Source organism: Epinephelus fuscoguttatus, linkage group LG19, assembly GCF_011397635.1.
Source record: "Epinephelus fuscoguttatus linkage group LG19, E.fuscoguttatus.final_Chr_v1".
Lineage (NCBI taxonomy): Eukaryota > Metazoa > Chordata > Actinopteri > Perciformes > Serranidae > Epinephelus > Epinephelus fuscoguttatus.
Window position 1 is genome coordinate 479,746 of NC_064770.1, and position 25,073 is coordinate 504,818.

At 41.5% G+C, this 25,073-nt stretch overlaps 1 protein-coding gene across 3 annotated transcripts in view; it reads right to left on the reverse strand.

Moving 5' to 3' along the window:
• prr12b (proline rich 12b) overlaps positions 1–25,073 on the reverse strand; it is a 129,515-nt gene that overhangs the window by 66,071 nt on the left and 38,371 nt on the right. For all 3 annotated transcript variants that reach the window (XR_007447790.1, XM_049560177.1, XM_049560178.1), the window contains exons 5-9: positions 24,555–24,767; positions 14,443–14,517; positions 7,945–8,773; positions 6,905–7,503; positions 6,700–6,816 (exon numbers count right to left, since the gene is read on the reverse strand). Coding sequence is in view for 2 of the 3 variants with exons in the window: in XM_049560177.1 (XP_049416134.1) it covers positions 6,700–6,816; positions 6,905–7,503; positions 7,945–8,773; positions 14,443–14,517; positions 24,555–24,767 (1,833 nt within the window). In the remaining variant the exon portion in view is untranslated. The remainder of the gene's footprint in view (positions 1–6,699; positions 6,817–6,904; positions 7,504–7,944; positions 8,774–14,442; positions 14,518–24,554; positions 24,768–25,073) is intronic.

Below are 25,073 nucleotides of genomic sequence, written 5' to 3' on the forward strand. Positions count from 1 at the left end.
ATTCACGTACGACGTGCTGACGTATTGCGGTAAGCGAGCTGTGCCATTTCTGGTGTTTCTGTGACAGCGTCTCTGTACTGCTCTGGTGGATTCTACTAGCCTGCTTTCTCACTTCAGTTGCTTTAACGTTGCTTTAACGTCTACTTCAAGTCTTAACCCACACTGGTTCTGTTTAAGGTAGCTGTAATTAAACCTCTACTAAAAAAGCCCACCCTGGATCCAGAGGTGTTAGCCATAGACCAATATCTAATCTTCCCTTTATGTCAAAGATCTTTGAGAAAGTAGTCGCAGACCAGCTGTGTGATTTTCTCCATGATAATAATTTATTTGAGGAATTTCAGTCACGATTTAGAGTGCATCATAGCACTGAGACAGCACTAGTTAAAATTACAAATGATCTTCTGATTGCTTCAGACAAAGGACTTGTCTCTGTACTTGTTTCATTAGATCTTAGTGCAGCGTTTGACAGAACTGACCATCAAATTCTACTGCAGAGACTGGAACACTTAATTGGCCTAAAAGGTTCTGCACTGAGCTGGTTTAAATCTTATTTATCTGATCGTTTTCAGTTTGTTGACGTTCATAATGAATCATCCTTACGTACCAAAGTTTGTTTTGGAGTTCCGCAAGGTTCTGTGCTCGGACCAATCCTATTTACTCTATATATGCTTCCTTTAGGTAACATCATTAGAAATCACTCTGTAAATTTCCATTTTTATGCGGATGATACTCAGTTGTATTTATCGATGAAGCCAGAAGAAAGTAATCAATTAACTAAACTCCATAACTGCCTTAAAGACATAAAAACTTGGATGAGCACCAATTTCCTGATGTTAAATTCAGACAAAACTGAAGTTATTGTTCTTGGCCCCAAACAACTCAGAGACTCTTTATCTGATGACATACTTTCTCTAGATGGCATGGCTCTGGCCTCTAGCACTACCGTAAGAAACCTTGGAGTAACATTTGATCAAGATTTGTCTTTTAATTCTCATTTAAAACAAACCTCACGGACTGCATTTTTTCATCTGCGTAATATTACGAAAATTAGGCCTATCCTGACCGGAAAAGATGCAGAAAAATTGGTCCACGCTTTTGTTACCTCTAGGCTGGATTACTGTAACTCTCTATTATCAGGTAGCTCTAGTAAGTCCTTAAAAACTCTCCAGCTAATTCAGAATGCAGCAGCACGTGTACTAACAGGAACTAAGAAACAAGATCATATTTCTCCTGTTTTAGCTTCTCTGCACTGGCTCCCTGTAAAATCCAGATTGAATTTAAAATCCTACTGTTAACTTATAAAGCTCTAGATGGTCAAGCTCTGTCATATCTTAGAGAGCTCATAGTGCCATATTATCCCACCAGAACACTGCGCTCTGAGAAAGCAGGGTTACTTGTGTTCCCTAAAGTCTCCAAAAGTAGATCAGGAGCCAGAGCCTTCAGCTATCAGGCTCCTCACCTGTGGACTCATCTTCCTGTTACGGTCTGGGACGCAGACACCGTCTCCACATTTAAGACCAGACTTAAGACTTTCCTCTTTGATAAAGCTTATAGTTAGGGCTGGCTCAGGCTTGCCCTGTACCAGCCTCTAGTTAGGCTGACTTAGGCCTAGTCTGCCGGAGGACCCCCCTATAATACACCGGGCACCTTCTCTCCTTCTCTCTCTCTCTCTCTCTCTCTCTCTCTCTCTCTCTCTCTCTCTCGTATTCTACTACTGCATCTTGCTCGGCCATTCTGGATGTCACTAACTCGGCTTCTTCTCCGGAGCTTTTGTGCTCCACTGTTTCTCAGATTAACTCATATCGCAGCGGTGCCTGGACAGCGTGACGTGTGTGGTTGTGCTGCTGCCGTGGTCCTGCCAGATGCCTCCTGCTGCTGCTGCCATCATTAGTCATTAGTCACACTTCTACTGTTATTATACACATATGACTATTGTCAGATATTAATACATACTTTCAACATATTGTACCACAGTAGCCAGAACTATAACTATAATATTATTATTTTCAATAATGTTGTTGTAAGCTACTGTCATTACCTGCATCTCTCTCTCTCTCTATCTGTCTCATTGTGTCATATGGATTACTGTTAATTTATTTTGCTGATCTGTCCTGTACGACATCTATTGCACGTCTGTCCATCCTGGAAGAGGGATCCCTCCTCAGTTGCTCTTCCTGAGATTTCTACCGGTTTTTTTTTTTTCCCTGTTAACGGGGTTTTTTTGGGGAGTTTTTCCTTATCCGCTGCGAGGGATGTCGTATGCTGTAAAGCCCTGTGAGGCAAATTGTGATTTGTGATATTGGGCTTTATAAATAAAATTGATTGAATTGATTGATAATGGAAACACAAATCAGTGTGGTGGGCAGCACGGTGGTGTGGTGGTTAGCACTCTCGCCTCACAGCAAGAGCGTTGCCGGTTCGATCCCGGGTGTGGGAGCCCTTCTGTGCGGAGTTTGCATGTTCTCCCCGTGTCAGCGTGGGTTCTGTTCGGGCACTCCGGCTTCCTCCCACAGTCCAAAGACATGCAGATTGGTGACTAGGTTAATTGATGTGAGCGTGAATGGTTGTTTGTCTCTATGTGTCAGCCCTGCAATAGTCTGGCGACCTGTCCAGGGTGTACCCTGCCTCTCGCCCGATGTCAGCTGGGATAGGCTCCAGTCCCCCCGCGACCCTCAAGAGGATGAAGCGGTTAGAAGAAGATGAAATCAGTATGGTATGGCTTGACTTGGCGTGGCCAAAAGTGATGTGCGTGTATTGTTTTCAAAATAAGGATAATAAAACTGAGGATAAGTAATGTGACTGACGTTAGTGCCACACAGAGGCATGTAGACGAGGGAAGCACTTCCGCATGACATCATACACTTATCCTTCGGTTTATTCTTCTTGCTGCTTCACTTCTGATTGGCTACATTGCACTTCTTGATGTGTCTCTAACATGTCTTGTCTACAGACTGTATATATTTAATGTCTTTGTAGTAGACACTCGAGAAATAGACACAACAAGGACCGAGAAAAGAGCTGAGAGACAGACAGCAGCATTACTTAGGAAGAGAGAAGGGAGGGAGAGATAGGGATGCATGATATTGGACTTTTTGCCACTATGCAATGTGCAGATATAAAACAACTCATTTGGCCAATAACAGATATCGATATATCCACTTTTTTCCCCACCTTATTTTAGTGATCATCAAGTCTCTTCTATAGTGGAATTAGCATCATATTATTCATGCATACTCTTATCGTGATGGCTCACCAACAGATGGAGACATGAAATACAATACTTCATTGTATGTAATATTCATTCACTGTGCAAAATAAGAAAAGCATGCTGGGTAATTCTGATAGTTCATTTTAAAGCTGACATTGGTAGGCCAATATGTAGAGTAATTGGTAGCTTAGCTCACCACACCTTCCAAGTAGCTTGCCCAACACCGACTGTAACGTTTCAGCAAAAATGTATGTGTTTGGTAAGTACTGAGCATACCACTGAATAAATGAGACTTGGATTATACTGCACAAGTTGTGTGAGAGCTTATTTTTACACACTTTTGCTGTTGTTAAATGATGTTCCTATTTACTTCAGAAGAATGTTGGTCTTTTTTGGATTCTCAGTTAACAGTGGAGGCATGAAAGATAAAAAGTTTTCTCACAAACGTAACACATGGTAAGTAATTGCTACACAAATTATCATTTTGCAGTAAAAGTCTTAAGAAGGGATGAACTCAACAATCATCGATCAAGATGCTTTTGGGTGCACCACAGCAAGTCTGTCGTCACTGATTTGTTTTGAACCCAGAGAGAGCTGCACACCTGCCATTTTTTGCCTGATGTAATTTCATATTGATTATTGATTGAACCTGTGGGAACCTGAGTTAAACGTACAGTACAGGCCAAAAGTTTGGACACACCTTCTCATTCGATGCGTTTTCTTTATTTTCATGACTATTTACATTGTAGATTCTCACTGAAGGCATCAAAACCATGAATGAACACATGTGGAGTCATGTACTTAACAAAAAAAGGTGAAATAACTGAAAACATGTTCTATATTCTAGTTTCTTCAAAATAGCCACCCTTTGCTCTGATTAGGCCATTGGCTGATGGTGATGGCAAAAGGCCAAGATCTATGATAGTGAAGTTATTGAGGTATAAAGATAGACAGACAATACTTTCAAAAGCTAACTATCTAAAGGGTACCAGCATTTATATGAATGAAGATTTCTCGGATGCTGTGCGCCAAAAACGCAAAGAACTGCTACGTGAGATGAGAGCTGCAAGAGCAAGGGGAGAATGGGCCTATCTGAAATATGATAGACTCATCGTGCAACCCAGGAGAGATCAGCAAAATAGCTCTAATAAATAGAAGTAGTAAACTGTCACCCAAGGCTTTGTAAACCATGTATCCATTTGTTCTTGATATCCTATGTCTAAACAAGCCCAGTGTTTATATCCTGAAAGGGGAATTATCTCATGTTATAATCTTACTACTGGTAATGCCCAGTCTAATGTATTAATTAATAATGATTTTCATTCACTGCAGCTCCAAAATGATGACAACTTCTATAATAATTAATTTAATCCTGATTTATTTTTGTCTTTAAATAATGTATCTACAAATGTTGATTTGCATGATATTGTTCATTGTCCATCTTCATGTTATTATTTTTCTGAAAATCATTTTAATTTTTTTATTTCAACATACAATGAGTCCAACATCTTTTCTACTCTACATCTGAATATAAGAAGTCTTTCTAAAACTATTTTTTATCATTATCTCTCATCATTGAACCATGTCTTTTCAATTATTGCATTAACTGAAACATGGCTTACAGAGGATATTAACTCGATATTTGAAATCGCTGACTATACAGCCACACATAGATGTAGAGGAAGTAGAGGTGGTGGAGTTTCTTTCTATGTTCAAAAGGGTCTGGATTTCAAACAAAGAACTGATCTTGAAGTGAAGCTTCAAGACTGCAACAGTGAAGCTGTTTTTCTATGAGGTTCAAACTGTTGTTCTGAATGAGAAAAAAAAGAGTGATTGTAGGTTGTATACAGTACAGGCCAAAAGTTTGGACACACCTTCTCATTCAATGCGTTTTCTTTATTTTCATGACTATTTACATTGTAGATTCTCACTGAAGGCATCAAAACTATGAATGAACACATGTGGAGTTATGTACTTAACAAAAAAAGGTGAAATAACTGAAAACATGTTTTATATTCTAGTTTCTTCAAAATAGCCACCCTTTGCTCTGATTACTGCTTTGCACACTCTTGGCATTCTCTCCATGAGCTTCAAGAGGTAGTCACCTGAAATGGTTTTCCAACAGTCTTGAAGGAGTTCCCAGAGGTGTTTAGCACTTGTTGGCCCCTTTGACTTCACTCTGCGGTCCAGCTCACCCCAAATCATCTCGATTGGGTTCAGGTCCGGTGACTGTGGAGGCCAGGTCATCTGCCGCAGCACTCCATCACTCTCCTTCTTGGTCAAATAGCCCTTACACAGCCTGGAGGTGTGTTTGGGGTCATTGTCCTGTTGAAAAATAAATGATTGTCCAACTAAACGCAAACCGGATGGGATGGCATGTCGCTGCAGGATGCTGTGGTAGCCATGCTGGTTCAGTGTGCCTTCAATTTTGAATAAATCCCCAACAGTGTCACCAGCAAAACACACCATCACACCTCCTCCTCCATGCTTCACAGTGGGAACCAGGCATGTGGAATCCATCCATTCACCTTTTCTGCGTCTCACAAAGACACGGCGGTTGGAACCAAAGATCTCAAATTTGGACTCATCAGACCAAAGCACAGATTTCCACTGGTCTAATGTCCATTCCTTGTGTTTCTTGGCCCAAACAAATCTCTTCTGCTTGTTGCCCCTCCTTAGCAGTGGTTTCCTAGCAGCTATTTGACCATGAAGGCCTGATTCGCGCAGTCTCCTCTTAACAGTTGTTCTAGAGATGGGTCTGCTGCTAGAACTCTGTGTGGCATTCATCTGGTCTCTGATCTGAGCTGCTGTTAACTTGCGATTTCTGAGGCTGGTGACTCGGATGAACTTATCCTCAGAAGCAGAGGTGACTCTTGGTCTTCCTTTCCTGGGTCGGTCCTCATGTGTGCCAGTTTCGTTGTAGCGCTTGATGGTTTTTGTGACTCCACTTGGGGACACATTTAAAGTTTTTGCAATTTTCCGGACTGACTGACCTTCATTTCTTAAAGTAATGATGGCCACTCGTTTTTCTTTAGTTAGCTGATTGGTTCTTGCCATAATATGAATTTTAACAGTTGTCCAATAGGGCTGTTGGCTGTGTATTAACCTGACTTCTGCACAACACAACTGATGGTCCCAACCCCATTGATAAAGCAAGAAATTCCACTAATTAACCCTGATAAGGCACACCTGTGAAGTGGAAACCATTTCAGGTGACTACCTCTTGAAGCTCATGGAGAGAATGCCAAGAGTGTGCAAAGCAGTAATCAGAGCAAAGGGTGGCTATTTTGAAGAAACTAGAATATAAAACATGTTCTCAGTTATTTCACCTTTTTTTGTTAAGTACATAACTCCACATGTGTTCATTCATAGTTTTGATGCCTTCAGTGAGAATCTACAATGTAAATAGTCATGAAAATAAAGAAAACGCATTGAATGAGAAGGTGTGTCCAAACTTTTGGCCTGTACTGTATGTCTGAGGGAAAACTCACATTACTAGTTGCACAGAACTGCCTTTGGCCGTCCTTGATCTCTGGGCTGAATTTCTGGAGCAAGGCTTTCTGCACCCTCCAGATGGGTGGGGGCTCCCGGCCTGTCTGCAGGGCCATCTGGTGACACAAACAGACTCAGTGTATACCATTAATGTTAAGTTATTAATGCACCATGCATACGTCCTGGAGCTGTGGGGGGACTCACCTTAAGCATCCCGATGTCCTCAGTTCGAACCACAAACTCATCCCGTTCACGGAAGATTCCCTCGCCTCCACTCTCACTGTCCTCCTCCTCACTCTCCCCAGCTATGGCGGCGTCAGCCTGCTTCTTTGCCAGGTGGAGGGAGGTAAGACGCTGGGATGCTGGGGCCTCTTCCGGGGTTGGAGGTGATGGTGGCGAAGAGGATGAAGACGGTGAGGAAGAGGTGGGTGAAGAGGGGGAAGGCTGCTCAGCTTCAGGTTCCTGGTCTTGATCAGAGGATGATGGTGGAGGTGTGGTAGATGGAGGGGGGATGGACTGGGCCAGGGGAAGGTTGGAGAGGGGTGAGGATGGGATGGCGGGAGGGGAGGTGGAGGGGGGTGGGGAGGTGCCTGCAGTCGGAGGGGGCTGGTAGGATGACTGCTGCTGCTCAGAAGGAGGATAAGTTGGATTTGGCTCTTCTTCATCCTGCTGGACTGGCAGTTGGGAGGGTACAGAGAGACTAAGGAGAGGGAGTGGTGAAGGTGAGGAGTCGGTGGGTGAGGGGGAGATGGACGGTGATGTGGATGGAGGTGCAGGAGCAAGCACAGGTCCTGATGGAGAACCTGGAAGACAGGGTGAGGGGTGGGAAAAGTTAGCCAGAGTTCTGAGTTCTTCAGATGACATAAAATTACACTACGATTACATTTTGATTCCCTAGTTTGGTTGGCAGATTAAAAATGCTCAAATAAATACAACCTCATTCTGTGTCAACCACGTTTACACACTGACTCAGAAACTATTGTTCTTCACTAAAGTTTTTGGAACAGTCTCGAACTTGAGACTTCCACCAGTATGCCACCAGAAAAATATCCCCTAAGTGTCCTCCTTGATGTTTCAACTGAAACTCAAAATCATCAAGGAGGACACTGACATGTGACACCCATTTGCATCTTTTAACAAAGACAAAATTCAAGACATGATATACATTTTTTGAGTAGCCGAGAAGTTAACAGCCTTAAATAAATCTAAAGTGGCACACAGACAGTAACAAACAGATACATTACCTTCAACCTTAGGAACCTCCAAAATCTGTATTTCAGACATCCTTTCCCCTTCCTCCTCCTGCTCCTCCTGCTCCTCCAGTGCTCCCTGCTGCAGATTCTCTGGACTTCTCATTATTTCTTCATTGTCTGCAGTCTCCTCACCCCCCCCTCTTTCCTCATCTCCTGCTTGTTCAGCCTCCCTCTCCTCTGTGTTTGCTCTATTTGACTGTAGGGAGACTGATTGTTGCTTGTCCTTGTCCTGTATGTGATCCTGTGTGTACTTGAGCTCCTCCTCTTTTCCATTCTCGATACTGGGGATGAGGGGAGGTATGGCAGGGAGAGGGGGGCTGAGCGGCGGCTCCTGTGGCGTAGGCGGGGAGAGGGTGGGTGGGGCCTTGATCATGGCAGAAGCCATGGCAGCTGCCAGCGAGTGTGGGGTGTCATAGAGGGCGGAGATGGCAGATGAGATGCTCTTCTGCAGGTCCTGGTTTTTGCTGACCGAGTCCTCCTCATCAGAGGAGAAGGAGGGCAGCGTCTCCAGGTTCCTTTTCAGCTCCTCATCCAGTGGCTTGCAGGGACTTGGACAGCTGCTGAGAGCCAACTCCGCCCCCTCGCCCTGCACTTCCTCACTGAATGTCTCTGGAGGCTGCTGTGGAGGAGTTGGTGGTAGGGGAGGCGAAGGTGGGGATAAGGGCCTGATCCCTCCCTTCAGAGAGGAGCAGGGGTTTAGGGATTCCTGCTCAGCTCCATCTTGTTCCGGTTCAAGGCATGACTGTTTTTTGCCTGTCTTCAAGAAGTCCAAAAAAGAGGCCATGAAGCCAGGTTTGAAATCGAAAGCCTTGTCATCAGCCTGCAAAAGGAAAAGAGCATATCCTCATCACTGATGTGTGCTTTATGATGTTAGCATAAAGCACTGAAATGGTTTGTCAGTTTGCTGTATTCCTCTGTACACTGCAAAAACCAGTTTCAACTTGTTATTTGATCAACAAGGCATCTGTCTTCAAAGCAGCATTCAGTGATTTTCCTTCACCACTAGGTGGAAGCGAAGCAAGCTGTTACTATAGCTGTTACTATAACTTCATCACCTTATAAAGTTATTGTTATAGTGACCATGTTAAAAAAATGTTGCCAATTTACACATCTAGCTCACACCAGTGGTGGAATGTAACCAAGTACATTTGCTCAAGTACTGTACTGAAGTTCAATTTTTAGATACTTGTACTTTGAGTATTTCCATTTTATGCTACAACCTAAATACAAAAAACAGTATGCTGTGTAAAGGTAAATAAAAACAGCATTTTTAATGTTCAAACTGATAAACTTTATTGTTTTAGGTAAATATATACTCTTAATTTGATGCCTGCAACACGTTCCAAAAGAAAAAAAAAAGATTTCACCATCAACAATCAATAATATCATCAATACAACACTTTGGAAAACCATTGTCACTAAACCCAGTTTGATGCTGCATCTACAAATGCAAGTTAAGACTCTACCATGCAAAGTGAAAGCCATACATCAACAACATCCAGAAACTGGGCCTGTGCTCATCTAAGATGGACTGAGACAAATTGGAAAAGTGTGCTGTGGTCTGACAAGTCCACATGTCAGACTGTTTTTGGAAATCATGGACGTCATGTCCTCCAGGTTAAAGAGGAAAAGGACCATCCAGATTGTTACCAGCTTTAAGTTCAAAGCCAGCATCTGTGTTGGTATGGAGGTGTGTTGGTGCCCATGGCATCATGGGTAACTTCACATCTGTGAAGGCACCATGATTGCTGAAAAGTACAAGGTTTTGGAGCATCATCTGCTGCCATCCAGATGACGTCTTTTTTCACGACAGCCCTGCTTATTCCAGCAAGACAATGAGACACATTCTGTACGTGTTCCAGCAGCATGGCTTTGTAGTAAAGAAGTAGCAGCTCAGTCCATGGGGACTTGGCTTGGGAACCAGAGGGTTGCCAGTTCAAGTCCCTGTATGGAGGAAGTATGGAGCATGAACTGGTAGCTGGAGAGATGCCAGTTTGCCTCCTTGGCACTGCCGAGGTGACTTTGAGCAAGCCACTGAACCCCAACTGCTCGGGGCGCCTGTCCATGGGCAGCCTTGCTCTGACATCTCTCCATTTAATGCATGAATAGGTTCTGTTTGTGCATGTGTGTGTATTTAAGGCCTGTGTGTATATGATACCAGAGTGAAAAAATGAATCTCCCCTTCAGGGATTAATAAAGTATTTATTTTTCTTCTTCTTCTCCTTCTTCCTCAGAGATATTCAGGTTAGGTTAATTGGTGACTCTAAATTGCCCGTAGGTGTGAATGTGAGTGTGAGTGGTTGTCTGTCTCTGTGTGTCAGCCCTGTTAATACTACTACTACTACTAATAATAATAATAATAATAACATATTTTATTTATAGGCGCCTTTCAGGACACTCAAGGTCACTGTACAAAAAACAATAATAATAAAACAATCAATAAAACATGACAATCAAAAAATGCAATACATAACGTAATACATAAAACAGCAGTAAAATGCAACAGTGAGGTCATTCCAGTCCATATTAAAGGGCGTATGCCTGGTCTGAAAAGGTGAGTTTTGAGGCGGGATTTGAAGGAGGTGACAGAGTCCGAGTGTTTTATGTCCTGCAGTAGAGAGTTCCAGAGGCGGGGGGCCGAGCGGCTGAAGGCTCTCGACCCCATGGTGGATAAGCGAGCAGTTGGGAGGGTGAGTTGAATAGAGGAAGAGGACCTGAGAGTACAGCTGGGTATGTTAATGTGAAGGAGCTCAGTAAGATACTGAGGGGCAAGGTTGTTGATGGCCTTGAAGGTGAGAAGTAGGATTTTATATGTGATGCAGTATTTGATTGGAAGCCAATGGAATTGCTGCAGGACAGGTGGAATATGACTAGAAGAGGGGGAAATAATTCTGGAGGCAGAGTTTTGAACCAGTTGCAGTTTATGGATGGACTTGTCTGGTAAACCCAAAAGACAGGTAGGTGGACAGGTAGAGCTGGGTGTCATCTGCGTAGCAATGACTGGTGAAGTCTGGTGACCTGTCCAGGGTGTACCCCGCCTCTCACCCAGCTGGGATGTGCTTCAGCCCCCCCACAACCAGAACGGGATAAGGGGATACAGATAATGAATGAATTAATTAATTAATCAATTAATATGATTAGTTGACTAACTGGTCTATAAATTTGGTCTATGAAATGTCCAAAATAGTGGAAAAAGTCCAAAAGAATGTAATCACTCTTTTGAGTCCAACCAACAGTGTAAAACCTTAAGATATTCAGTTTACTGTCAAACAAGAGAGGAAAAGCTAGGACTAGGAAATGTTAGGCATTTTAGCTTGATAAATGAATTCATGATTAATTAATGATAAGCAGTTATCAAAATAGTTGCAGGTTATTTTTCCAGTGAACTGATATAGTGTCAGCTCTACATGCTCTTGTAAAGACAACAAGTGAAGTCTCATCCAAGCAGCAGTGTTGGTTTAAATTTGTTAAAGATTTTGTATATCTGCATGTAACTGATGTGATTGTTCATGGCTGGTCGACCACACTGTGTGTTGTCTCCCAATACTGACACTCCAAGATGAATCATCTCACCATACATTTCTGTTCTGTCAAGTCATCAAATGATTGATCACATGTGCACTTAGAGCAGAAATAGTTAATTGTGTGGATGCTGATTCATCATCCACATAATTAATAACTACTTGTACTGTTCCTGCTGTTTGACCTGTGAATGTCAGACACAGATCATCAACAATCATCAAATCTTTAATCTACTTCACTTTGGAATTCTACTACTCTACATATTGTTATCTACAGACTTCATTTAAGCTTTAATCAGGTCAAAAAATTATGATACTTCTCCTGTACAATTTTCCATCAACTACTACTTCTGCATACTTTCAGCAAAAGAGATTATTAAAATGTTAAAACATTATGCTCTTTTAAGACATTTCTAGATGTATTCAACTTTCTTCCTACTTTTTATGTCTGTAAAATGCAAAGCATTTCTCAAATTCAGCCTTTTCAGTTAACTTTTGAAAGTGTTAAAGTTTAGTTTCCAGCTTTTCTAACAATGCATTTCAGCTCTCAGCTTCTTTAGGTAATGCAGTTCAGCTTCCCTTTCTGCCAATTTTACATTGTAGCTTCCAGTTTTTTTAGCAGTGTAGTCAATGCATTTGAGCTTCCATATCTTACAGGCAATTAGTTTGTTTTGTTTGTGTTTAATTTCATTTCTGTTAAATATCTACCATCAACATGCATTCTCTGCAAGAAATGCATTTTAGAGTTAGACTACATCTGCTACAGTGTTAATGCTTTAAGAACATACTTAACACTTACCAAGTAGTAGTCTTTAGTACATCAGTGATGTTAAAAGGAAAAATAACTGTAATGCCACACTGACGTGCAGATAGTGAAGGTGCACAAAAAGTGATTTCAAATAAAACCAATTACAGTCTTTTTCTTGTTGTTTGCACACTAGAGGAATGCATATTGATTCAGCTAACATATCACTCGCCATGACCAGTGCTAGGGATGGGAATCGAGAACCGGTTCCTGTTAAGAACCGGTTCCAACTGGTTCAGTTCATCGAAATCATTAGCCTTTATGCTTAACGATTCCCATATTGATTCTTTTTTATTACGCTGAATCTTTACGTCGATGACGCACGTCATGCTTGTCAGTCAGCAGTACGTTCAACAACAAAGAGGCCGTAATGGTGGAGAGACAGAAGCGGTCGAAAGCTTGGCTTCATTTCACCAATAAAGACCCATGACATTCACTCATCACAACAGCGTGACGTTTATTTATGCAGCATCGTAATTACATGCAAGGGCAGAAAGAACACCAATGCTACAGTGATTTGTTTTCCACTACAGGGCTCTACTGTGCGAGCATTAAAACATTACTCGCATTTGCAACTAAAAATAGTTTTGTGCGAGCAAAATAAATCATTCAGCACGCTGTGCGAGTACAGATTTCAACCAGCAGCAGAACTGAAAGGCGAATCCTGCCGGTTGTGGGATGAATGGGGGTCACAGACACGGACAAGAATACGTATTTCTGTCAAATACAGCGGCCATAGATAATGGCTTACCGGCGACCGAGAAGCCCGGCTCCAGGTGAACAAGTTGGTGTCATGACTACCCAAAAGTACCTTAACAGCCGAGCCATGGCAGCACAGAGGTATGTGACGTGTCAGAGGAGAAACGAGCCGTTCACAGTTTTATTCCACTGAAATAGCCTATCATTGATGTATTATAGAAAAGTGATTTGTCTTTTTTTATAAATGACAAAAGGCACATCTGCCTCATTTTTGCTGTGGTATCATGGTACTACTCAGAACCGTGATACTGTCACTGGTATCGTACCGTGGGTCCCAATTTTGGTACCATGACAACACTAACAGATTCTGTAACGTTATTTGACGTAGATGAAAGCAAATGCTGTACAGATATTCTTTCATTTGTTCCATTTTAGATGATAGCAGTGGACCAATTTCATATTTTGTTTACTTACTTAGCACTTATCTCTTGTTTAGAATAGAAACTCAATAAAATTTACGTTTTTGACACCAAAACCCTGTAAGGTCTATTTTTCTACACAGAAAATTCACAGGAGGAATCGATAGGGGAATCGATAAAGAATCGGATCAATAAGCAGAATCGATAATGGCACTGATATCAATAAAATCCTATCAATTCCCATCCCTAACCAATGCTATATCATACAGTCATTCCAAAACATGGTGTGTTCTCCTCGACTCTTTAACAATTTTAAGAGCCCTCCAGTGTTTTTCTGCATTTAGGAATGTCTTTAGTGATAAATTTGTGAGTAGGATTAAAAGAGAAGTGACTCATTCAACTCTAAGACTGCACTGTAAGCAGTAAAATAAATACAGGCCTCGGACAGTAGGCTATACTGTAGGTAATAAAGCTGAACAGACAGCAGGTGGCGGCAAGGGTTCGGCGCTGAAAAATGTAGTAACCGTGGCAACAGCTGCCCTGGTAACAGCCATCTCTCTCTTCTCTCTTTTGTCAGTCAGAAAGAACTGGCTGTCAGTCAATTATAACCTCCTTCTCTACAAACTTCAAATCAAAAAATCATGATTGAAGATTAAATTTTGTGTTTTTGTTCCAGTGGAGGTGACATCACTGAGAGTAGGTGTTTCTGTGATGATCTGGAGAATTCAAGGATGAGGCCGATCATGGAGTTCTTTCTTAATGCACGTTTTATTACGAGCTTGGATCAACAATGGCTCCATAACATTGTGTTTTTGTTCCAGTGGAGGTGGCATCACTAAATCGGTTAGTTTGAACAAGTACCTGAGGAAAATACCACCTATGTACATAGGTATTGCATTAATTGCCTTTAGGCACCTGATGTGTGAAGAAGGTGGAGAATGTGTTGCTCTCTCTCACAGAGGCTCAAGTTTGAATGGATGAGGTATGAATTATATATGAAGCTCTGGGCTTTGCTCATTTTTGTAGAGGGTGTGAAGCAACTTACTGAACTGGAGAGTTTCTGCATAGCAGCCCAGGCTTCAGGATTCAGTGGATCATCCATTTCTTTCTTCCATGTCATCTGTGTTAACATCAGAGAAAAACACTTTCAAAAATCTCTTTAGCAAAGCTGAGGTCAAACTCTTTACAGAGACTGTTACATATAAAGGTTACTCTTTCTTTTCATGAACAACAATGTAATGTGATCCCTTTACAGATGTTCACAGATGCCTGTTATCTTGAAGATTTCATGGTGGGGGCTGCTTTAAATCAGGGACATGTTTATCCATCTAGATTATATGTAAGACAAAGAATGTCAGTAAGTTAGAAGGTAAAGCTTTATTTATATAACACTTTTTAAAACATACAGTTACATTTAAAATGAGAGAAAATTCATTTCTGTGTTTGTCTCTATACAATTTTACTAATATCTGTTGTTGTCTATGTGTATTACCATCTCTTATATTTGAATCTGAGTTTGAATCTGATATTTAGAATAACTTAAAGGGGCAAAAAGCGAAATCGTTTCACCGCTAGGTTTGCTGTTGTGCACTGCCTGTAGACCAAAACAAAGTGTGTCATGAGCCACACCTCCCTCTACCTCTGCTCTGCACCACCCACCCCTCTCCACTTGCCTCGTCTGTGCAGCCGAGCACCGCCGCATCTCCACGGACTATTACATCCAGATGGTCCGGGTGTTTCTTCCGCAGGCTCCACTTCACTCAACTTCACTCAGCTGCCCGATAAACCCACTACCTCTTCCCACATTAACCTGAATAACAAACCAGGGCTCGGTGCTCCGGTTGGATCCAAACGGAGAGTCGGGGCTAGCTGGGAAGCTAGCAGAGACTAACTGGCTGTGCTGGCAGCTGAGTGAAGTGGAGCCTGAGGAGGAAGCACCGGTTAGCCCCGGTTTCACTACAGGCAGATTCACTCGCCACAGGGGCCAGCAAATATAACCTAAACAGCCAACTGAGTTTGGCTTACTTTAGCAGTTAGCGATGTCTTTCACTCACTCGTCTCTGCTGTGTTTAGCTATTTCCCTGCTTTCCTGTTAGCGTTACCTCTAGTCGGCTGCCACGCTAACATTCCTACTCTTCTCCGTGGCGGCTCACGGGGTCACGGCTCCAGCTCACGCAGAAGAGTAGGAACGTTAGCGTTAGCTCCCGGAGTTAGCACTAGAGCTACTACGGCTACTGGAGTAACTTACAGCTATGGAGCGCTTCTGCCAGCTCTTCTAGTCACTGAGCCTCGCCTCCATCTCAGCAAATACATTTATTAAAGTAGGCAGGGGAATAGCTAAACACAGCCCGCCAGGCTGCCCACCCGGCTACATTTTACAATGCTAAATACAAATGTTAGCTGGGCTGCCGGGCTACTTACCTAACACTGACCCATTGCTGGGACTGAGCTGCTAATAACTCAAGCTCCGGACATTAACTCATGCTACGATTGTAACATTAAATTTAATTGAATCGACATAGCGACATGTGCCTAATGTTACTGTAACACTAATTAAAACAGACATTTGACTCCGCCATTTCACTTCGAAAATATGCGCTGCCATTGCTCACTGGCTGTAGCCTTTTATAGGGAGGGAGGGCCAAGGGCTCCGAGAGAGGGTGGGGGGTCGGGGATTGACATGAACGTACATGAACGCGCAGCCAGACCGGCTTGTAAACAAGGGGCTGGAGGTCAACACAGAGAGAGGGTGTGTGAGGTCATGCTATACTCCAGATCAAATTACACCTCTAGCTCTTCACATAGCAATTTTTTCAATCCTTCAATCTAGAAATGATGAATTTCGCTTATTGCCCCTTTAATATCATTTCAAACTAGAGCCCAACTGACATATTGGTAGGCTGATAAAATCAGCCAATACTTATATATAGATACTGGTGTGTATGTTATCTGATATGCACCGATATGGTTTCTTTTTTTTCCAGAATGTAATGCAGAAAGAGATGCTTGGGATAATTTATAAATATTAAATCCCTGAAGTGCAATTATGTCATTTATGACAGTGGAGTTTATTGTGAAACTGAAAAATTTCCTGCCTCCATTACATATTCAATTCAATTTCAATTCAATTTTATTTATAAAGTCCAATATCACAAATCACAATTTGCCTCAGAGGGCTTTACAGCCTATGACATCCCTCTGTCCTTTGATCCCTCACAATGGATAAGGAATAATATTTGTATTGTATCTAATATTTGTATCGGCATCTGCCCCAAAAATCCAGTAGCAGTTAGGCTCTAGTACTGACAGCGTAGATACTGTAGTCATTTTGTCAATCTTAAAGTTTAAAGGGGAGCACCACCTAAATGAAGAATTCAATATATTATTTCCATGGTCTAGGAAAATTCAATCAACATTAGTGAACATGAGCTACTCTCTATCAAAGCCAGAAACCAGAGATGCAAGTCTCAAACTTCTGATGTCATAGGTTATAAAGTCTGCTCCTTAGACAATGAATGGGATACTGATTTTATGGACCCACAGAATGCTTGTTTTCTTTTTTACCTGAATGAGCTTTATTCTATTGTAGTGTTCTCAATTTGGAAACTGTAAAAAGTACCTTTATAAACCATGTCACCACGATGTCGCACTAACAACAGTCCCTGTTGTTGTTTTGAGCTGCAGAGTGAGGTCAAATCAGCAATCTTGTTGCTTTCTGTTGTCATTTTCAGCTGTAACTGTAACATTTAAAGATATATATAGTTAAACATGGTGGTCGGACCTACCTGACGTTTCTGCTGTGCTTATTTCATGTACTGTGTTGCTTTGCTATTATCTTTGAAAAATATAATCTACCAGCACAGAAGCTAAACTATGTACTGCTGTGGACGGGGGCCACAACAAAATGTATTTTAGCCACCTAAAGCATAAATATCATTTTAAGTGTATGCTATATTTAGAATATTTAATCTCTTAACTTTACATACTAAGGGGTCAGGGGTGTCAGAACCTTTTTGAATGGGAGTCAGATTAGATCATGTGAAAATATCTGGGCCAGTTGTTACCTGCATTATACATGTTATTTAAAAAAAAAATCCCATACAAAAAAGAAAAACAAAACTGTTTCATCTTTCAGTGAATAAAGTGTTCAACTTTCCACCTCTCCTCAAAGTGGCAGCCCGTACAACTTAACACTTGTCCATGTCCATTTGCTTGTTTGCTGTCTGTTTTTGAAAACACATTAGTTTCATCTATGTCGCTCCTACTTGGTGCAAGTCTAAAAACTGTATGATGCCCTGCCAATGTGTGGTGAACTGAAAAAATGTTAAGTATTCTTGCTTGATTAACCACTGTTGTGTGGTGGGCCGCATGTTGTGTATTTCTAACAAGAAGCCGGGGGCCGTTTCAAATCGGTCCTAGGTTGGAATTGGACATACCTGTATTAAATGATTGAGGCAGTGGTAACACGTGTTGCTGAGTAAAATAACTGTTTGTCAGTGGAGTCTGGTGGCTTTGATATAAGAGCTTTAGTTCCACATCTGAAAGGGCTGACTGATGACAAGATAAAGTGGTGAAAATATTCCAAATATATAATGTACACTTAAACTGACACTTTTTAATTAGTTGGGCCTTTTATAGGTGGCTAAAAACGAATTAATTGAGGCAACGTTTGCTCAGCAATGTTTCTTTTTGTTCCCAGGTTTTCTACCTAGAAGTTATTGTAAACAAACATTGTAATTCAGCACTCAGAACATTCCCCTGAGTGCTGTCAGTGTCATCAAGAACATCTTTCACCATTAATTGTCTATGGAGCAGTTTCAGATTTTTTACTTGTTGACTTGGTGTTTAAGGACTCTTGTTTTTGGATTTGGGAGAGAGTTGTTCATGTTTACAAATATTTTTGGAATGTCTTAGACCAAAGGTATAGTATATTCATATATGTATGAATTTTGAATATGGTTCCCTTCAAGGAACAGTAAGTAATGGCAGACTAACATAAACTTAAAGAGTAAAATAATTATATCCAATGTTTAGTTGCAAATCCTTTACAGTGAGTGACTGGCTGAAGTCCACAGACCTAAGCAGACTTTTGGTGAGACCCTGGTGATGCTGTGCCATGTCTGTGCTGCATTTTGCCTTTAGCTTCTTAACACATGCTCAGTTGAGATGACTAAATCCCGGCATACTCTATGCAATTTTGGGCTGTCCCAGATGAGAGATGACCAATGTGAAAGAAACGTGGTGTTATCTTTGGTCATGGCTCTAAAACAATGGTCCTACGTGGCACAGTGAGAGAGGTTCAAGGATGGCCATTGTCACAGTCTTGCCATCAAAGACAGCCTGGGATAAAATTCTGACAGTGTCAGAAATTTGGGATGACCATCTCCAGATGCCAGGTGAGGAACCTGGCAGCTAGCAAACACACACAAAGACAAACCGCAGTATATAGTGCCCACAAAATTTTAAGTTATTTAACAATGTGAAAATACAAAAAACAGCTCCACACACCAGAAACTGCTCATTTTGGAAATTTTAATCGGATCACCACATGACCTGTTTTTTGTATTTTTAGGGCCCGAGTGACAACGAAGTCGTCCGTGAGGGCCCTATTATAATTGCGCTGTTTATTATTATTAGGGCCTGAGCAACGACGAAGTCGTCCGTGAGGACCCTATTGTAATCGCGCTGTTTATTATTAGGGCCCGAGCGACGACGAAGTCGTCCGTGAGGACCCTATTGTAATTGCGCTGTTTATTAATATTATTTATTAGGACCTGAGCGACGACAAAGTCGTCCATGAGGACCCTATTGTAATCGCGCTGGTTATTATCATTATTAGTGCCCGAGCGACGACAAAGTCGTCCGTGAGGACCCTATTGTAATCGCGCTGTTTTTTATTATTTATTATTAGGGCCCGAGCAACAACAAAGTCATCCGTGAGGACCCTATTGTAATCGTGCTGTTTATTATTATTTATATGGGCCCGAGTGACGACGAAGTCGTCCGCGGAGGACCCTACTGAAATCGCGCTTTTTATTATTATTAGGGCCCGAGCAACAACGAAGTCGTCCGCGGTGGACCCTATTGAAATCGTGCTGTTTATTATTAGGGCCCAAGCGACGACAAAGTTGTTCGCGGAGGACCCTATTGAAATCGCACTGTTTATTAGGGCCTCAGCGATGACATAGTGGTCTGTGAGGACCCTACTGTAATCGCGCTGTTTATTATTAGGGCCCAAGCACCGACCGAAGGCCGGGCAAAGAAACTGAAGGAATTATTATTAGGGCCCAAGTGACGACGAAGTTGTCCTATTGAAATTGCGCTGTTTATTGTTATTATTAGGGCCCAAGTGACGACAAAGTCGTCCGCAGAGGACCCTATTGAAATCGTGCTGTTTATTAGGGCCCGAGCGACACCGAAGTCGTCCGCAGAGGACCCTATTGAAATCCCGCTGTTTATTATTATTATTATTAGGGCCCGAGCGACGACAAAGTCGTCCAAGGACCCTATTGAAATCGTGCTGTTTATTATTAGGGCCCGAGCAGGTCTCGACCTGCGAGTTCCCTATTGTTTTTCGAATGATTATTATTTTTTTAATTTTTTTTCTTTGTCCCAAATGATCGCATTTTTCACTGCCTGAACATACCCCAAAACTCTTCAAACTTGGAATATAAGTCACACCTGGCGAAAAATTTTATAATCTATTGTCGTCCTGAATTTCCACCACTAGGTGGCGTTATAATCAAGGAAAGTGCGTTTTGGCTCATAACCCATATACTTTGTGGCACATTCAAAAACCTTATATCCACGCGTTCAGCGACTTGTGCTGAATCTCGTGATATAGGCCACACCCATTTCCGCCTACCGTTTTTTTTCCCCTGCAAATTCGCAAAATGTCGTGCGAATGCCGTAATTGTGTTCTATGGCCTGATGAGGGTTTGTGCAAAATTCAGTGCAAATCGGCCAATAGGTGGCGCTCTGGTGGCAGTCTAATTAGTGTGAATGGAAGTAAATTGGAAAATCTTCAAATCCGCTTCAAAACTCATCGACTTTCAAACTCTTCTTGTCCCTCATACTTTGAGCTAGAGACACCATGTCAACTTTTAAAGAGTCAGAAGACCTTGAATTATTGGGCATGTATTCAGCCTTTTAAAATCTTTTATGGTTTTGAAATCATCACAGTTTTTTTAAGGATTTTTAGCTTGTCTGGTTTTATAATGGGTGTGTATTGTGTGAGCTAGAGTACATGACATCATTGCTACAGTGGAGAACAACTAGAAAAACAAGTTGGTGAAGCTACTTTATGAACGCTGTGAAGCTACATCTAATGGTGTCCGTGTGGCGGCGTGGCCACTATCGATCCCTCGCCACTAAATATGTTTGGCATTTTGATGGCTTCAGTGACCTCATATCCTCATGAAAATTGATACACAGGTCAAGAATGGCGAGCTCTTACATCTGATAGGGGTGTCAGCCATGGGGGGGACAAAATGCCTCTATAGCGCCCCCTTGAAATTTTCAAAAACCCCTCCCCATGGGGGTTTTTTGGAGTTGGAACATGAAAATTAGTACACATCTATATGTTGTCCAGACGCACATAAAAGTCTCTGGCACCAATGGTCTACTCCAAACAGGAAGTCAGCCATTTTGATTTTGACTTGTCATTTTGGTGTGATTTCCACATGTTGTATTTTAACGAACTAGTCCTAGGGATTTCATCCAATCGACTTCAGATTTTTTACAGATCATCCAGAGATCATGCTGATCAAAATTTATTAAAAGCTTTTCTCTATGTCAAGGGGCGTGGCCGCTATGGCGCCTCCCTTGCCACCAAATACGTTTGGCTTTTTGATGGCTTCAGCGACCTCATATCCTCATGAAAATTCACACACAGGTCAAGAATGGTGAACTCTTGCATCTGATAGGGGCGTCGCCCATGGGGGGGAGGGGGGCAAAATGTCTCTATAGCGCCCCCTTGAAATTTTCAAAAAACCCTCCCCATAGGGGTTTTATGGAGTTGGAACATGAAAATTTGTACACATGTGTATGTTGTCCAGACGCACATAAAAGTCTCTGGCACCAATGGTCTACTCCAAACAGGAAGTTGCCCATTTTGATTTAAACTTTTCATTTTGGTGGCGATTTTGTGATTTCCACAATTTTGTATTTTAACAAACTCCTCCTACAGATTTTGTCCAATCAACTTCAGATTTGGTACAGGTCATCCTGAGACCATGCTGATCAAAAGTTATTATAAGCTTTTCTCTATGTCAAGGGGCGTGGCCGCTATGACGCCGCCCTCGCCACCAAATACCTTTGGCTTTTTGATGGATTCAATGACCTAATATCCTCATGAAAATTGATACACAGGTCAAGAATCGCGAGCTCTTACATCTGATAGGGGCATCGCCCATGGGGGGGGGCAAAATGCCTCTATCGCGCCCCCCTGAAATTCCCCTTCCCATAGGGGTTTTTTGGGTGTAGGAACATGAAACGTCACACCATGTCAGGGTTAACTTACTCTGAGTTTTCACATAACCGCTTCCGTGATGTGTGCTGCTGGCCCCCCGCAGTGGTGCAGGAGAGCGAGGGCCCCATCATAGCTGCTTTCAGCTGTGTTGTTGTTCTGTCCAGCACCCAGCATTTATCATTTTTGGATGTGCATGCTCGTTTTGAGTCCTCTATTTAATTATGTGACCCTCTAAGTTGTGCTTCACAGTTGGAGAAGTAATAATCTCTGCAGCATCCTTGCACACTCAGTATGGGAAGCTATTGCATCGTACGTTGTAGCTTGCAATTCAGTAGGTGCTGTCATCTCACAGTCTGCAAACTTGATGTTGTTCCCAAGTTTATTAGATCCATGTCACACAGTGTAGCTTACACTAAACTTATAAGATTGCTAAAATCTCACTTTACTTGGCCAGTTAAAAACAATTTAATGGCCTTTAAGAACTCCTTGGTTGCTTTGTCTGCACTATATTAAAGGCCATTGTACCACCGCATTGTTCTAACACTGTAAGACTAAGTTTTTTCAGCACAATGAGAGGATAACTGTTCAAATACTTGTGACTGAACTGTATATCAGTTTGTCTTGAGTTGGAAATCTAAGGTCCAAGACAATAACAATAAAAATTTTGACTGACAATCTGTTACAGAACAGCAATTCATACATATTGTTACCTTGTTAAATTCTGCAAAAAAAAATACCAAAACAAAACAAAAACCATCCTTACAGCACTGAACTATTTGAAATTATTACATAAAATACGGTAACACTTTACTTGAAGGTATCTACATAAGGATGACATGACACTGTCATAACTGTGACATGACACTGTCATGAACTTGTCATAAACATTATGTACATGTCATAAACATTTATGACTGCTGTCATTAAGTGTCATTCGGTTTTTGAAATGACAAGTTGATATTGTTTGGGTTGTCTTGATTATGACAACTTGACATTAATTAAAGTGATGTTACCAGAAGTTGTCCTTGTCATGACAAGTTAACATTAAATTTCTTTGGGATGTCCTTATTATGACAAGTTGACATTAACCAGGATGACAATACCAGAAGATGTCTTTGTCATAACAACTTGACATTAACAAAAAATGCACCTCTTTTTGTGTTTATGACAAGTTGAGATAATGATTATCATAATTAGATGTGCAAGGTTACAGACCGATTCTAACACTTGGTCAGATAGAGGTCTGGCAGGATACGACACAAACTGGATGTCATGACACCATTATGACATTATGATATCTTAATGACACAAAAAGAGGTGCATTTCTTGTTAATGTCAAGTTGTTATGACAAGTAGTGTCATCCTGGTTAATGTCAAGTTGTCAATATAAGGACATCCCAAACAAATTTAATGTCAACTTGTCATGACAAAGACAACTTCTGGAAATATCACTGACAAAAACAGAATGACACTTATGACAGCAGTCATAAACGTTTATCACATGTACATAATGTTCATGACAGGTTCATGACCGTGTCATGTAGGGATGGGAATTGATAGGATTTTATTGATATCAGTGCCATTATTGATTCTGCTTATCGATCCGATTCTTTATCGCTTCCCCTATCGATTCCTCCTGTGAATTTTCTGTGTAGAAAAATAGACCTTACAGGGTTTTGGTGTCAAAAACGTAAATTTTATTGAGTTTCTATTCTAAACAAGAGATAAGTGCTAAGTAAGTAAGTAAACAAAATATGAAATTGGTCCACTGCTATCATCTAAAATGGATCAAATGAAAGAATATCTGTACAGCATTTGCTTTCATCTACGTCAAATAACGTTACAGAATCTGTTAGTGTTGTCATGGTATCAAAATTGGGACCCACGGTACGATACAGTGACAGTATCACGGTTCTGAGTAGTATCATGATACCACAGCAAAAATGAGGCAGATGTGCCTTTTGTCATTTATAAAAAGATAAATCACTTTTCTATAATACATCAATGATAGGCTATTTCAATGGAATAAATTACTTATTGACTTATTCATACTTAAAAAACAGCATCAATAAGTCATTAACACAGCGTGCTGAATGATTTATTTTGCTCGCACAAAACTATTTTTAGTCGCAAATGCGAGTAACGTTAAAATGCTCGCACAGTAGAGCCCTGTAGTGGAAAACAAATCACTGTAGCATTGGTGTTCTTTCTGCCCTTGCATGTAATTACGATGCTGCATAAATAAACGTCACGCTGTTGTGATGAGTGAATGAGTCTTTATTGGTGAAGTGAAGCCAAGCTTTCGACCGCTTCTGTCTCTCCACCATTACGTCGTCTTTGTTGTTGAACGTACTGCTGACTGACAAGCGTGACGTGCGTCATCAACGTAAAGATTCAGCGTAATAAAAAAGAATCGATAAGGGAATCGTGAAGCATAAAGGCTAATGATGTCGATGAATTGAACCAGTTGGAACCAGTTCTTAACAGGAACCGGTTCTCGATTCCCATCCCTAGTGTCATGTCATATTAATGACAGTGTCATGTCACTCTTATGTAGTTACACAAAGACACATAGATTGTAGATTTCACCAAGACACGCTGAGCATTCCTCAGATAGAAACTGATAAAGGGGGAACATTTAGCCTAAGCTTTACTTTAAGGTCCTCATGATGTGTTCTTTACTGTACCTCTATAGCCTTCTGTTGATGCTTCATCGTCTTGTCTTGAGTCTGATTCATCTCATTTTTGTTGATGTCCATGGCGGCACTGGGTCCAGGACTCAGGCCCAGAGATGGTGCCGAGCCCACAGATCCATCAGACAGAACCGGCTCAGTGCTGGACAGCGAGTCTGTCCTCAACAAGGATTCTGACGGAGGCATAGTGGGAACAGGCAGTTTGATCTGAGAGACGGACAGGTTTGATGGAAAAGTTAGGGTCAGAGGGAAGACAATTAGACTTTTAGCATGAAATATACAGTACATTACTGTTCGATTATCTAGTATATCTACAACATAAGCCAATAATGCTGATTCTGTTAAAACCCCTCAGAGTTGGATGTACTGCCAAATTCAGAGAAACAACATTGGAGACGACTTATGGTCGTGAAATTAACATAAAATTCACGGGCAGCAGCTCTGGTGGACATTCCTGCAATAAGCATGACAATGACATGCTCCCTCAAAACTTGTGAAATTTGAGGCCTTGTA